This window comes from Astyanax mexicanus, chromosome 15 (assembly GCF_023375975.1).
Source record: "Astyanax mexicanus isolate ESR-SI-001 chromosome 15, AstMex3_surface, whole genome shotgun sequence".
NCBI classification, from domain to species: domain Eukaryota; kingdom Metazoa; phylum Chordata; class Actinopteri; order Characiformes; family Acestrorhamphidae; genus Astyanax; species Astyanax mexicanus.
Genome location: NC_064422.1, coordinates 32,410,735 through 32,427,156, shown reverse-complemented (window position 1 = coordinate 32,427,156; position 16,422 = coordinate 32,410,735). Strand labels below are relative to the sequence as shown.

Below are 16,422 nucleotides of genomic sequence, written 5' to 3'. Positions count from 1 at the left end.
TACATTTTCTTTTCTTTATTTAGTTAACACTTGTGATTGTGCCATATTAGGAGACAATGATAAAATGATAAAAATACAGTAGAACAAAAAATAGGGCTATAGGAAGATTAATGAATCAAAATATCACAATATTCAGTTTTGCAAAACTGCATTGATTTTTTATTTATTGATTTACATAAGATTGGTGTCAGGCAATGGTTCATTTTGTGTTGTGTTTAAACCCTGTTCACTAGATAGCATTGTTGCACTCTGTTTTTAGATCCCACTGTTCTAATTGCAGAAAAAGTAAACTTTACATTTACACATTTAAATATGACAGAGTGTTTTTTTATACTATGACTGCTTAGAACAACTATCTATATATTGTCTTGTAGTATTGCAAGATACTGAACTGTAACACTTTTACAGTGATTTGTATCACAATGCCAGTACACAGCCTGAATAAAAATACATTTATATGTTACTTTTAAAGATCAATGTGTTTCGATTATTAAGACTATTCAGCCATTCGAATAGGAATTTATGCACATATAAATATTCTACATGAATAAACATGACATACTGCATTCATGCTAATGAGCATTTGTTAAGTAGCACAATGCCGAGGCAATATCGATCGAGGCTGCAAATATGATTAAGGTTATTTCCACATACTGGACAATAAAAAGATAATGTATTTTTTTTTACTGTGACAGCCCTACACCAGTAAAATATTAAAAGACAGCCACTCTGTACAAAAGTTTCTTCTTCTCAAAATGCTAAAACAGAATAATGGTGTGGGCGTAGAGGGGGCTTGGGTATGTTCTGTGGTACAGTAACAGAATGTACTGAATTCCATGCCAGAGAGACCATTGTAACTTTTGAGATAGGACAGTGAGTGGGCTGAGGGCTGACTAGCTTGGCCCTCTTCTTTAGATGGCCCAACTAGGGGGCTAATGATATGCCACTGACAGCTGGAGCTGATAGGATTTTAACACTGGTGCTATAATAAGCCATCACACACAGAATGACCAACGTTAGCCCTCAGACCTGCTACTGTGCTCCTGCTCTGTGGTCTTGTTTTAAACTGAGAAAAAATAGAACATTGTCCTTGAGGGTCCAAAGTGTTACACAATGTGTCCACACTATTTTAATATACCAGAAGTTTAACCCAAGTAATTATTAGGCCTGTCACAATAACTACAATTCAACTTAACCTAAAATAACGTGGACATGATATCTGTATTTTTGCTAGCCATAGTATTGCACATTATAGGCACTAAATATATGGGCTGTAAATATTGAGAAGCATTACAAATGAACAAACATATACTTACCATAGCTAACCAGCACAGTAGCATCATTCTGATATCCAAAAATCAGAGATTAATTCCCCTTTAAATACAGTTAGCATCCAAGCTAACACTTCAACGCCCAGTTCTGCTGTTAGCTAGCATTGAGCTTCAATCTGCATTCCAGAGTTCTGAGGTCAATATCTTTGAGTGAACTACAGCCATAATCCACACATCATATAAAACCACAGAATTTACTAATCTAACCAGCGCAGTGCTGTATATCTGTTATCAAACACCAGCCTTTATTTCAGCTCGGAATGCAGTTAGCATCGCCAATTAGCCGTTAGCATCAACAGCTACCTGATACGCTAATCAGTTATTTTGGGCTTCATAATAAAAGCCCCGGGGCAGATAATATAATTAAAACATGTACCAAACATGCTAAAGAACAAATGAAAAAAAATGATTATTTGATGTTATTTGGATTTTACTAAATAAACTTTTGATCAAAATATGGTCAAATATCCAAATTCTGTCAATATTTCAATTTAATATTATAAATGTATTAAAAGTATTAAGAATGATGTTACTTTATTTATATATTTATTATTTGAGTAGTTTAGAATCTCCTGAAAATAACCCTTGGCATGTGTGCCTGTCTCCTATAATTATTTAGTAATTTTCAGGTGAATAAAATAGGAGCTATAATAAATGGGTCTAGTGTTGTTAGAAATATACAACATCTGTTACAGACCTCTGTTCATTACAGGGATCTTTTAGGTCTGTGCCAGTTATTAATTAATTAATTTGCTAAGTTGAAATTCAATTGAATTGTACAGATTAAAATACTTTAATGATGAATACTTTAATGAAATTTGCTTCAATGAATCACAGAGCATGTGCTTAATTAGATTTTTTTTCGACTAACAACCTAAAAATGCGGCAAAAAAAAAAAAAAAATTAAATAAAAAATAAAACTGATTCCACAGAGCACTATATTACTAGTTACAAGACCTAGTATGGTTTTAAAATTACAATATTATTGGTTATCACATTTTTTCTGGGAAAATAGATCCAAAATAGATGTTTGTGATTATTGTCCTAAATGGATGATTCCATGCTCTTACTTAAACATATCAACTTACCATCACAATTCATGCTAAACATCTTTAGAGGTATGTCATGTGACTTGTATTTGGATTGTGTCATTATAAAAAAACACATGCTTTTAAAAGTTAGTTTGGCTGAAATCTGATTGCTCTGTGGCTATTAATACTGGTGTTTCAGTTGTGTTTTGGGAGCAGATGCATTTACACTTCCATAACATGTGACTCAAATGCTTCTGAGACTGCCACCTGAAGTGGCTTGAGTATTTTACATGTTGGTTTTTAGTGTCTAACTCTGGAGCAGAGACAGTGACAGTGTGAGTAAAGATTAATCTATTTCAAAGAAAAGAGCATTAAAATGCATAGTGCATTGATAGTTGTAGAATAAATCATGTTTGGCCATGAAAATGTAATTTATCTAGTAATAAATGTATACACTTGACAAATTATGTAATGCTACAATGTTACAGTAATGATACCTGCCAATATTTTTATAGCCGCTTAGCTAAAAGCTGACAGATCTCTTTTTTTCCTTAAGAGCTGAAGCTGTTGTTTTCGATGTGTGAAATCTGATTCTTTGTTCACAGGACACCCTTAAATCTGCACTGTAGCATAGTCAGCTTTTTGCAGGCATGGTTATTTGCCTGCAGCACTGAACAGCTTTAACTAATGGAATAAAGGAGCTGTAAAATAATGCATGATACATGTAGCAAAAACCAGCTCAGAAAAGATTTGGTTTGCACTTGCTCGTTATTAGGATTAGTAGAACTGATAGGACCAGCTCTATTAAAAGATTTTGGCACTGGATTAAGTCTTTATCAGACTGTTCAGGGTTCTTTCACTTAAAGCTAACTTTCAAAAACCTTGTTAAAGCCTTATAAAGCTGGAGCCAAACACATTTATAAGAATATATACAATCATCAAGGAGTGTCTACCAGAAGTGTTTCTTTCTCCATTATCTACACAGTTGCAAATTTAAATCTTATATGCATTAGCCTAATGGCATATCCCCACCTGAAAGTCTGTCTAGCTAATTTTAGTTTAGTAGGCAGGACTAAAGAACTTTGTCGTGTCATCATCACTTATGTGGGCTGAGTATTCTTATATTTTTTAGAAGGGGCGTGCACTGGTCATCAATTTGGTAAGTTGCTGGGCTACTGCAGAGTGATGATTTAATCTGACCAATATTTACCTCTTTATCTACACTGGTGAAACAAGAGGACATAGCTAGGTGAGTGTGTATGTGTGTGTCTTTGTGTACCTTTAACAGTGTGACGTTGCTCCAGTTGGTGCAGGTCAGGCAGTAAGTGCATGCAGTTGATGCAGCAATAGGTAAAGAAGTCCAGGACCACCACTTTCCCTGCCAACTCCTTTTGCAGAGACAGAGGACCCTCTGTGTTCAGCCAGTCTAGTCCTGCAGTAAAACAATAGTCAGACTGATATACCAACAACACAGAAAAGCTCAACTAACTGCTCAAAACAAAATACGTTCAGTAGCACTATATTCATTACCAGGGCGTATGGTAAGGGTTGTTAAAGAGCTGATTATAAAGAACAGGCCTGTTGGGAGCAGGGAAACTCAAAAAACAGAAGAAACAGCAATTACTTTATTCGATATGCACTTTACAAGCAGTCAAGACTATGTTAGAAAAATCTTGAATGAACATTTATATTCAGAAGTAACTTACAAATATGTAAACTTGGACTTTTTACTAGTATGAATTATGAAATATATTTTTTTATAGCAGAGCGGCTCGTATTTGTAGAAACTACAGAGTAGTGTAATTTGAGTTTTTAACTAGTTAAAACTGCATAAGTACTTGTATTGGTGGGGTCGTTTTAGGCATAACACAGTCTATATTTGTTTATTCCAGTCTGACAGTAATATGAGCCAGAAAGAGAGAGAGACGGACAGAGACACATAAGAGAGAGAGGGAGAGACAGACACAGAAAAAGAGGGAGATGGATATATAAAGAGACAGGCAGAGACAGAGACAGAGAGAGATAGAGAGAGACGGACAGAGACACAGAGAGACAGAGAGAGAAAAAACAGACAGACAGAGACAGAAAAGGAGAGAAAGCCACAGCAGAGAGAGAGACAGAGAGTTAAAAACAGGAACTCAGTAACTCAGCATTTTCCACTCGAACCTTCCTCAAAATCTGGAACTTTCAGGTCTTCCTTGTGGTCCAGTTTTTTCAGATACTCCGCCACCAGCTCCTCCCTCTCCCGCGGGCCGCTCGCCTCCTCCAGGCCGCTCTCCAGCTCGCTCTGAACCGGGAACAGAGTCGACAGGCTGCTGTAGGCCGCCATGTTTCCGAGCACCGCGGAGAACAGAGAGGAGAACTGCGCGGGGGACGCGATCAGCACATTCAACATAATGACAACTAAAATAACCACAGCTAGTCACATAATCATATTTATATATATATAAAAACTCCTACGCTCACATGCAGCATAGAGCTAAGCCACACACGCATAAAGTGTACAGTTTGAGAGTTGCTGTATTATTATTGTTTGGAGAAAATGCTGATGGGAATGTGTGAGGAGGTGTTTCTCCTCAGTGGCGGTAAGTGTGTATGTAACAGGACTCATGTTTACAGTAGTAGAGGGATATTTAACTAAATAAACGAGTTATAAATGAATCTGCCAAACGATAACAATGTTTTAATTGAAATGTGTGTCTGTTTGTGTTAAACGTTATGTTTAGCTGTTTAAAACTGTAGCTAGGCTAATGGTAGAGCTGCTGTTATTGGTGGCTGCTGGTGTGAAATGTCACAGAGTAACTCAGAAAGTGATATCTGGGAATATAAACCTCTTAAAAAGACCAAAAGACAAAATAATAAGTCACAAAAATGCAGCGAGTCCGCAGCAAAGAGACAGAGGGTGAACAAGCAAGGGAAGGCAAAGAAACAGACAGAAGATCAAAATGCCAAAAACAAGGGCTGTAATGGATCTTCCACCAGGAATCACCTGCCCGAGGAATCTGTACAGAACACCAGTATAAACGGATCACTGACCACAGACCCTGAAACACAGGCTGCTGCTTCTCCTGAGGGTGATACAGAAAGCCAGGGGTACTGTCCAATCTGTCAAATGCCTTTTTCTATCTTGGTGGTCCAGTCTGAACGGTGGCATGTTGCTGAGTGCTTGGATACCCCTGGAGAAACTAGTAAAGGTATGATTATATGACTAACCTACATAATTAAATGCATGTTCACTGCATGTTTGTTAGTCCGTATAGTTATCTGTATAATCTTAAATGTTTCTTAAAGGAATGTACACTGATATTAGATTCAAGGGTCATTATAGTATTGGGGATTGCCTGTCATCAAAGAAGTTATTGCGATAAACAATATTATTGTCATTTTAAAACAATAAAATGCCACTGACATAATATTATAACTGGCTAAAATACTGTTCACTTTTATATATGTCAGCAGACAAAAAAAGCCTTTTGTTATTTTTATAAAAACAAAAGTAAAATAGTCTTACACTTAGATTGCATAGTCAGACAAAAAAATGTAGTAGTGCAGTCAGCTGTGATTGGTCCTTTTTAGTATACTATAAATAAATCTGCAACTATTAGGGTAAAATTTCGACCAAGTCTACGCATCAATCAGATGCAGATGTTTCTAAAACACAGTTGGTTTGATTGACATTTCAAACCAGTATTTGATTATGTTGATTGAACTGCAGCAGAGCTGAAGATTTAGGTGATGCTAGGTCTCTAGCATAAAGACTACATTATCTGCACCTTGTAGATTTTGCTGCGTTCATAAATACGTTATATTCATAAATGTACATACACACCTAAAAGAAATCAGCTGATGCTGACATCCACCAAAACTCCAGTCCCTAACTTATCTCAAGGATATATCATTGTGCCAGTTGTGCCTGTGCGCCTTGTTCGGTATAATAAATCTTATTTGTATTGTTTATGTTCTTTCTTTTGTCTGAAATTCACAGAATGCCCATTTGGTCTTCAGTGCTCTTCGTCCATTCCAAATCATTACAAGAGATACTGCCACTCTCTTTTAGCTCATAGTCGAGCAATAAACAGCCCAGACTCAAGACTAGCCCCCTCAGACCAATCACATCTGGAGCAGACATTGTATGTCAGTGATGCCATCATCTCTAGAAAAGAGAGCTCGGTGGACAGTGCGGTGAATCTCTCTTCAGTGTCCAGCCAGAGTGCCTCTCCTAGTCATGGATCCAAGCAATCTTGTACACCTGTTGGTCAACCCAATGCGTTAATGCGGCTAAGGTCCCCAGACCCTGAGGATATTAAAAAAAAGAAAGGTTGGTCCCCCTCTGCCAAAGTATCAAGATCCCAGTGTTCATCTCAGGAACCTAAAATTAGGAGTTCCACTCCTGTTAAAGCAGAAGGCATCTGCTGTGCTGTTCAGACGGTTGAAGTAAAAGAGGAACCCTCTGCTTTAAACAACAACAATGATGATAATGATGATTATATTTCCTACTCTCCCCTTTCTGAGCTCCCTGCTGAAACAGATGTTATCTGTAGTAAGAAAAAACTGTTTCAGAGTACTGCAGTAGAAGAAGCGGATAACGATGATGATAATGACTCACTGATGCTGTTTGATGAGACTGTGAGTGAGGATGGTCTACTCTCTGATGTCTTGGAGCAGTTTGAGAGAAGCCAAGAAGATTCTCTCAGTACGGAGGCTCCGCCTGTGACCACCTGTGATCAATTAGAGTCCTTAGACCCAATTGAAGATGTTGCTGATGAAGCATTTGGGTCTCATTCCAGTGTTAAACCCTCGCAATACAAACAGTTGGTAAAAGACAGTGAAGGTAAAGGGAGCAAGACTCAGTTACAGTCTCCTGGAAGTTTAGTGTTGGAGCGCCTTCGTGATCATTTATCTAACCCTGCAGATTTCAACAGTCTTGACTCTACATGTGCAGAAATAGACTCTGTTTCTGAAATGCCTTCCACCATGCTCACCACCAAAAACCAGTCTCTCTCCACCATTACTCCCAGTAAAACCCAGAACAAGGTCTCTGGGTTAAAGCAAACTGATATTGGTGTGTTCTTTGGATTGAAGCCACTGAGTAAGAAGGCTGAAGAGAAGGTTAATTCAGTGAAGGAAGAGGTGAGCTCTACTCCTAGAAAGAGCTCTGGACCTGCAGGACGGAATACTAAACGTCAGGGTAGACAGCGCGGGAAGAGTGCTGCAGTCCACGAAGAGTCCACAGCAACGGAGGCAGTCGAGGAAGGAGCTGCTCAGCCCACGCAAACAGAAGGAGGCAGAGGAGTGAGGGCAGGGGGGAGGAAGAGGTGGAACAGAGGAAGAGCGACAGATGGAGGACCAGTGGAGCCCAGGCGATGCCCGTTCTACAAGAAAATCCCTGGTTGGTTGGCGTGTTATTGCTTATTTGTTTTGAGCTGCATGGTTTTGTCACACATTTCTTTTACTCATGTCTCTTTATTTATCAAATTTTACATAATTGAAATTGGGCAAGTAAGTTTGCCTAAACAAGGAGTTTTTTTTGTCTTCAGTTGCACACAGCCTAAGAACACATACATTCCCACTGTCTCATAGTAATGAATAAATATCAAGTAGCAAGAGACTTATCTGACGTCTTTTTTTGCACAGCTCTCTGATGGTAGGAACTTAAAGATTGTTTTCCCTTTAGTTTTCTGTTGTGTTTTTTTTTAAGTGTAACTTTATCAACTAATAGAATAATAAAATTGACACTTTTAATGCAATATTTAATTTTATGAGTAATAGGATGGCCAAGGCAATGCAATAATCCTGATTTGAGACACAATTCTATGTCATACAGGTAGTTCAGTTAGCTCAGTCTCTTTATCTGTCTTTTCACAGGAACTGGCTTTGTAGTCGATGCGTTTCAGTATGGAACCATTGAGGGCATTACAGCATACTTTCTTACACACTTCCACTCTGATCACTATGGAGGACTCACAAAAAGGTCCACACTTCCCATCTACTGCAATAAAGTGAGTATCTCTATTTCTGCATTAAAATAAAATGTGGGTTGGCCAAGGGCTATTGTTGCATGTGCTCATCTCATAAAGCCTGCTTTAGTTCATGAAGAGTAGGTGGATAAGTTGGAGTAGATCCTTTACAGCAGAGAAATTGCTTTTATGATACTACACCTAAATTGTTTTGCGATGGCTGGCTGATAAGTTTCTGTTATGGTAGATAACTGGTAACCTGGTGAAGAGTAAGCTGAAAGTGGATGAGCAATATGTCCACATTCTTCCAATGAACACGGACTGTGTGGTGGATGGTGTAAAGGTCACCCTTTTGGATGCTAATCAGTGAGTACTGAAACATTTATACTTAACTATGCAATGCTATGTTTACAGTGGCATGCAAAATATGGGGACTTCTGGTCAAAATGTTTAATGCTACATCCAAAAGATTAAACATTTGAGGGAAGATCAGTGTTCTATTTTGTTTTATTCAATTTGAGAGAAAAGCAAAGTGCTTTTGGGTAAGGTAATAAAGAATTGGAGGTTAGCAGGACCAGCAGAGACAAAAACAATATAAACACGTAGTATAAAAAATGTATAAAAATTATCTTATTGAAAGAGTCATTAGACGAAACCCTGTATCCACATCACGAAATTCAGTGTTAGATATATCTAATAGATTATATAACCAAGATTGATGCACATGGGGACTGAAAAGCTTAAAATAAAACTTTGTGGCCACATTGAGCAAAAGTATGTTTGGAGAAAAGGGGAGTAAACATTACGTTGTCGTTGTAAAAACACTGAATGGAAAAGGATAATGTTCATAAACACATCTCACCATCTATAATAGACCTCAGAAGATGCAAGCTGGAGTTTTGGCATGACCCTTACAGACTTTTAACCTAAACATAATGAGAAATCAAATTAGTAAAGCATGCAAAAAAAAAGAAATCTCACCGAAATCTGTAGTAAAAAATGCAAAAGAGAAATACAGCATAGAAGGACTTTAGCTTGACTACAAAATGCATTTACAATAGTTCAACAAGTACATTTTTTTAGTTAAATATTAACTGTCACAGATTTTTTTTCTACCAGGTTGCCCAAACTTTTGCATGCCACTGTATCTAATAGCTTCAGTCGATTTGTACTTTGTTACTACTTGGTGAATGCATGCAGCACTGAGACGCTTTCTTTCCAGCTGTCCAGGGGCAGCTATGTTGCTGTTTCTGCTGCCAGATGGCCAGACCGTGCTCCACACAGGTGACTTCCGGGCTGATCCCTCTATGGAGCGCTACCCAGAGCTGCAGGGCTTCAGGGTTCAGACGTTGTATCTGGATACCACGTGAGTGTTGTCTGAATGCAGCCCAATAACTGAATGACTCATGGTAAAACTCAGTGTAAAAGCTTGAAACTGTCTAGGACTAGTTTAAAAGACACTGTTCTATTTAATGTTTAACAGCTTTTTGTGTCCCTTTTTGTGTCTGAAACAGGTACTGCAGTCCAGAATATGCCTTTCCCACTCAGCAGGAGGTGATAACTTTTGCTGCTAACACAGCCTTCGAGCTGGTCACACTCAACCCTCGGACGCTGGTGGTGTGTGGCACTTACGCTGTGGGGAAAGAGAAGGTTTTCTTGGGTAAGTGACATTTCCTTCCTGCTATTCTGAGACCTTTTACTTCATGTTCACACGTGGCTTCAGCAGTTTCCAGTGGAGAAAGAAAATCCTCTTTGGTGATGAACAGCGTGAGACATATAATGGAGGGATTAAGGAAAAATGTCAGAGATAATACTTTCTCTCCTTATGTGCTCCTGGTTTGTTTCTTTCCGTTTGTCCAGCTTTCTGTCCGGCCCTTGGTCAGCGTTACCTTTACTGCATGAAGTGTGTGACTGTCTGTCTGTTTGTTTGTCTGTCTGTGTACACACACTTATTGAAAATCTGAACGTTTAACAGTTTATCATATTCTTTTCTACCCCTCTATAGCCATATCTGATGTGCTGGCTTCTAAGGTGTACATGTCTAGGGATAGGTATAACACTATGTGCTGTCTGGAGTCCAAGCAGATTTGCCAGTGTATCACCACAGATCCGAAGGCAGCTCGGGTCCACGTTCTCCCCATGATGCAACTCAATTTCAAGGTGAGTTCTGGTTTGTTTGGAAGTTGACAGCCAAACAAGTTTGTTCTGTAATACAGCGTGCAAATAAAGCCTTATAGTGGCCATATGGCCAGTTTCATTTTATGTGTAATTGCTTTAATTTGGCATCTCTTTAAAATGTAATTTTAAATCTCTCTAAAGCCGCCCGTTTATGCTAATGTGTGCTGGGTTTCAGCACAAAATGACATAAATATTAATTACAGCTACAAAGTGCAGCAGCACTGGCGCAGAATCACTCTGGCAAGCATTTTATTTTCCCCACAGACTGTCAGGGGTCATAATTTATTATTTATTTATTTTTAGTTTTTCTGCAGATAGAGAAGTTGCATGCTAGGAAAAATCCTGGTATACTATCGACATAGAGTTGAAATATGGATATGTAGTTCATCTTTTTTTGCTATGGTCTACTCATAATGAGTTATTATGCAAAAACCAGGCTCCCTGTATGTTGTGGACCAGGTTTGTCAATCCGAATCGGAGACTAATCAAAATTGAAAGGGGAGCATATGAGCTGTTGGCTGTTATTTTGACTTATGGGATGTGTAGACTTCCGCATGCAGCAGTCTGTTATGGTGCTGGACAGTATGACCTAAAATGTATTGAATCATTGAATTTCTTCTGTGGTATAAGCTGATTGATTTGCTCAGTTAGCTTGGTATTTTTGAGATGTCTTATTTACAGGGATTTAAAAAAAAAAGTTTTTATTTTCTTCTGACCATAATTGTGAGTTTATATTTCGTCTACAGTTGCGAGCAGGTTTACTTTAATGTAAAAACTGGGTTGTAAGAACTGCCCTGGATTCTTTTAGAAACGTGTGTGCTGGCCTACTGCTGTACGTGTTTGTGCTGTTTGTGATGCATCTAAATTACACAGCACTAATTTTCATTATGCACTTTTTTTTACAGGTTACAAATTACTGTGTGTCAAACATTGATTGCAGGAATTATTTCATGGTATACTCCAATTAACAGAGAAGACACAAATGACATTAATACGAGGTTAATTAAGGTTAATTAATTCAAATAATTTTCAGTGTAATGCCTGCCTCTTGTCTGTTATTAATTAGCTACTAAACTTATTTAAGAAGCTGTAATCAGGAATGCTTTAATATGGTTCACTGAGCATGCTAAAAGGGAAATGCTTAGTTGCAGATTTGAGAAAATATTGTTAAGGATAACAAAATGCCTCACTGGCTTCTCTTCTAAGATAAAGGCCGATGACCTGCAATTACTTGTATTTATTGATAAAATGAATTGAAATTGCAGCAAAATACAATTGATGTATTTTCTGTTTGTCCTTCCCGGTACACAGAGGATCATTTTTCTGAGTGTGCCACTTCCACAGCCTTAAGGGTTTATTAATCTAATCTTCAAAGTGCTGAAGTAGTTGCAGATTGTCATTCCAACAAAGCAAAAACACACAGGATTGATGTTTAAAGGCTTAGACCAGATGATTAAATAAGAAAAGTCTGGTGTAATCCAATGTGTCCAGAATGATAACCTGCAGTCTGCTTTTTGCAGATAAGATTGGACCTCCCTGCACTGACAGATCTTACAGATTTACTCTCCACATTAAACACCAAACTTCCTGACAGAAGTCACCTAAAATGTCATCAAAACTTTGGTCATTTTATACACTGGACTTCAGTAACTCTTCCTTACATTCTAGTCTTTCCAAACGTTGATAAGCTCAGACCCACAGTATCTACAAATCTTGTTTTTGGACTACAGCCCAGGTCAGCAAGTTGAATCCTCCAACTTCAGGATTAGGGCTGATTTTTTTTCTTCCCTACAATTGCAAAAAAAACCTGACAATTTCAAGGTGATTGTAAAGGAGGATCTTTCCAGATGATCCTGTGATCAGGAGGTTTAATGACTTACAATATATTTTTTTCTGTGTGCACCAAACCATGACAGCAATACCATGATGGTTTTTGTACTTATACATACCTATTCAGGATTCTTAGCTTGTTTCTTTTTAGAAAGATCCAATATTCTACCCATTCAAGAATCAATTAAATAGGAAATCATATCTTGCTTGGAATTTGACGTTTTTCTTTTTATGTTGATGTTGCACAGACGGGTTGTCAAAGGTCAGGAGTAGGGCTGTCCCTAACGATTATTTTTTAAACGATTATTCTAACGATTATTTTTTTCGATTAGTCGACTAATCTATTCATTGAGAAACATATTTAAATAATTATTTTACGTTTTAAAGCAAACGATAAATTACTATATTTATATATAATAACAACAACAACAACACAAGCCTACTAAACCAAACCCCACACTTATAATCACTTACATGTACAGCACGTTGTTTAGATCTATAACGCTAAAAATGGATAAGCTCCCATACACCACAACCGTGTGTTGCACTGTTTTCTGTGACCGCTAGATTTTGTGACCACTGGCAAGTAGTTCTCAGCAGACCGGTGCACTGGCCGATTCGAAACGTGTTCGTTTCTAATGTTTACCCCGACTGGCCAAAACGGTTCAGTTTAGGGCTGAGGGTAAGGTGTAGGTATAGAAAGCTTCCGTTTTGCCAATGAACGCTCATAACCGTGAGCACTGGTCACAAAATTCCGACGGTGACAGAAAACGGTGTGACACCGCAGCGCCGACGGCGCTAGCTAAAATAACTTAAGGCAGCTAGCTTAGCTAAACACCTGAACTTATGAATAATGCTACTGTTTCTGGAAACTGCGAAATGCCATGCACAAATATAAACCAAAAATGTATAATTTCTGCCTGTGGCAGGTTTAAAACCTTTGGTAGACAGCCTTAAGTCTTTTTAAGGACACCCGCGGAGACCCTGATGTAAACGGTAACTTACTGTGTGACCCTGTTGACATAGTGCTCCTGGATGTTTGCGCTTCAAGTGCTCCTTTTGCACGTATGGCAGAGGACCACATTGTTGCCCTTTTGCGTGAAATGCTCCCAAACTTTAGATGCCCGCTGGCGTTTTTTTGTAGCTGGAGATTGCTCTCCGGAGTCCAAGCTCTCTAGAGCTTAGATTCTCTGCCCGAACCCGACATGACCCGAGGCCCGCCCGTAAATCCGACCCGGGCTCCAGAAAATAGTCCGAGATGTAGGCGTCTGTTTTTTAATTATATTTTTATTTAAAAAAAAATAACGAAAACTGAAAGTGAAACTAAACTAATTTATTTATAAGCGCTGTTTTCACTACCGCAGTTCTACAGCGGGGGTGTTGTGCCGATTCTGTCCGCGAAGCGGGAGTCAGATTCAGCAGAGAGTCGGATTCGGCACAAACGCGGCGGCACCTCGCGGTCCGCGGTGTCAGTTGTAAGCGCTCGCGCTAGCCGCAAAATACGGCAGAAAACACTGAGGGAGCTGCAGAATTATGAATGGGACTAGAATATGAGCACGAGGAGATCAAAGAGAACCTTCACCTGTGAGTAGAACAAGCAAATCTCTCTCTCTCTCTCTCTCTCTCTCTCTCTCTCGCACGTGAACTCCTCCGCGTTTGACTTGCAGAACTGTGTTTAGCTGTTCTTAAAAATCATTTTAATTAAATAATAGTTCTATGCTTCTATGTTACCGTGTTAATTAACATAATTCTGATCATATTTCGCTCATTAAAACAGCCCGAAAACAGCCAGTTGGAATTTTTGGGCCCGATCTAACCTCTAATGCTCTCCACAGGCGCCGCCATGTTTACGACGCGCCGACGCACGTTATGCAAATCGATGTATTTTTGTAATCGATGACGTCGATTATGTCGATGCGTCGCCCCAGCCCTAGTCAGGAGCCACACAAATATTTTGTGATTCTATGTGTTCAATCACTGTCCTTGGATTCACCCTATGGTATATTGCATTATATTATAGAAATTTGGATGCATCCTAAATCCTGCCTTTTTTATGTCTTTCCAGAATTTAGAGGCACACTTGCATAAACATTCACAATCATATGATCAACTGGTGGCTTTCAAGCCCACAGGCTGGACCTTCACTCACTCAGGGGATGTGACAAACATACAACCTGAAGTCAAAAACAACATCAGTATTTATGGTATGTGGTCTGTCAGTTTGCCTTAACTCAATTGTTTCTGCCCTGAATATCACTGTATATCTGTGTACACAAAGTTAAAGCTTTCTATTTTGGGAACTGAGTTTTAACATTTGATTATCAATTGTTATTGATATAGGCTTTAAAATAAATTATTTATACTGGAAGTCCTTTTCTTGCATTTGTGTTCCTGGTAACTGTACATATTCAAATACTTAGCTTGTTAGTTTAGTGAAATTGCTGCTATAAATTAGGTGTGAAATGATATCTTTAAATGAACAATGATCTGTAAGTGATGTACGAGTATTGCAGTATTTTTAAAAAGTAAATAAATAAATTGAGGGCTCATAATCAGGGATTATGACGTCGTCTCTTACTAATTACTCTAAATGAGGTTTAACTAATTTCACTTTGATTATATTAATTTCTCTTACTCTTCTGCTGATAGGAAAATTGCTGATTGTTCCAGCCACCAAAAAAACAAGCATAGACCATATTAACAGAATCAGCAGATGTGTTTTGACCCAGAGAGACTGTGGTGTGTGTTTTATTTTTTTTGCAGTCCTGAGATTTAATTTCCACATATCAGCATTCTGTAGCCTAGTCAAATGCTACCCCAAGCAAAAGTCACATCTCATTTCACAGGCTTTTCTCAGGTCATATCCAGACGCCGAACCTGAATGAATTGATGGAGCATGTTTTCTGAGTTATCAGCCGAAAACAAATAACTAGATAAAGCATAAAAAAGAGCCAAATTTTGATGAATGATGTGTGATTGACATGTTTGTGCATATAAATAGGTTCTGGAAAGGAATATGGGTTGAATTAGAGCTGGACAATATAATAAAGATATTGCATCAGACATTTTTGTGATTATTTAAAGACATTTTTGCGATACACAATATTTATCTAAGGGCGGCAAAATGCATCATTACATTTCGGATACAACTTTCATACATAATACAGGGATTTTGTTATTATTATTTAGTTTTTGCTGCACATAATCCAGTTGATCAGGGCTTTTTTGTGCACTTTGTATCAGTAGCTTTTGAAATGTGTATTGTCTGCAACTGTCTGTATTACCCCTGTCTGGGAAACTGACCTATGATTTTGAGTTAGGTCAGTTCTCCTACAGCACGAATTACATCCACATTATGCTTTAAAAAACCCATATTGTTGTATTGTTATCCTCTAAGTTGAATTGTTGATCCTGGTTTGTGTTACAGGCATTCCGTACAGTGAGCACAGCAGCTTCCTGGAGCTGAAGCGGTTTGTGCAGTGGCTGCAGCCTCTGAAGATCATTCCCACAGTGAATGTAGGCAGCTGGAGCAGCAGGAAGGTCATGCAGCAGTGCTTCAGCGAGTGGCAGACTGAGGCCAAAGCCCTGAACACAGTTCCTCGGAAAGGCTGCCGGAGCTCCTACACAAGGCAGTAAGGGGCCTCATCATAAAAGTCCAGCCTTTGACCAGGTAGTCAAACGCTGGCTTTAGGACCTGATGCAAGTATAGCTGGACATACTTGTGCTCGTGTTATAAAGGACCTTTCCTCTCATTTAGAAAGATGCACAGGAAGACCCAGAACCACGTTTTATACAGATTTTAATACTGTTTTTTTTTATAAAGAAGATTTTACAGTGTTGCACAGTTATTTACTAGTGAAAACCTGCTTTTACACGTCACACCCAATTAATAGACAAGTGACTAAAGCAGTTTGGATAAAAGATAATAAAGTAATATTGTATTGTCAGTCTGAGGTGGACTGTTGTCTTAATATTGATCACTCCATAACACTAATGACTTTGAACTATTGTGCGCGTGTGTGTGTGTGTGTGTGAGAGAAAGAAATATTCTGATTGTTACAAAATATGTAATTGAAATAAATACATTTAAGCTAA

General features: G+C 38.4%; 2 protein-coding genes across 3 annotated transcripts in view; one reads left to right on the top strand and one right to left on the bottom strand.

The window, feature by feature from the left end:
• Positions 1 to 4,714, bottom strand: part of nhlrc2 (NHL repeat containing 2) — a 21,843-nt gene extending 17,129 nt beyond the window's left edge. The window contains exons 1-2 of one of the 2 annotated variants that reach the window (XM_007259257.4): positions 4,529 to 4,714; positions 3,642 to 3,794 (exon numbers count right to left, since the gene is read on the bottom strand). In XM_007259257.4, the coding sequence (XP_007259319.4) occupies positions 3,642 to 3,794; positions 4,529 to 4,691 (316 nt within the window). In that variant the 5' untranslated portion in view covers positions 4,692 to 4,714. Of the gene's footprint in view, positions 1 to 3,641; positions 3,795 to 4,508 lie in introns of both variants that reach the window. The other variant, XM_049464608.1, reaches the window with a different exon arrangement.
• Positions 4,712 to 16,422, top strand: dclre1a (DNA cross-link repair 1A (PSO2 homolog, S. cerevisiae)). Its single transcript, XM_007259256.4, has 9 exons — positions 4,712 to 5,556; positions 6,348 to 7,751; positions 8,228 to 8,361; positions 8,567 to 8,685; positions 9,542 to 9,685; positions 9,834 to 9,979; positions 10,325 to 10,479; positions 14,393 to 14,531; positions 15,755 to 16,422. Exons 1-9 carry the CDS (start codon positions 5,151 to 5,153, stop codon positions 15,961 to 15,963), a joined length of 2,856 nt encoding a protein of 951 aa, XP_007259318.3. The 5' UTR covers positions 4,712 to 5,150; the 3' UTR covers positions 15,964 to 16,422.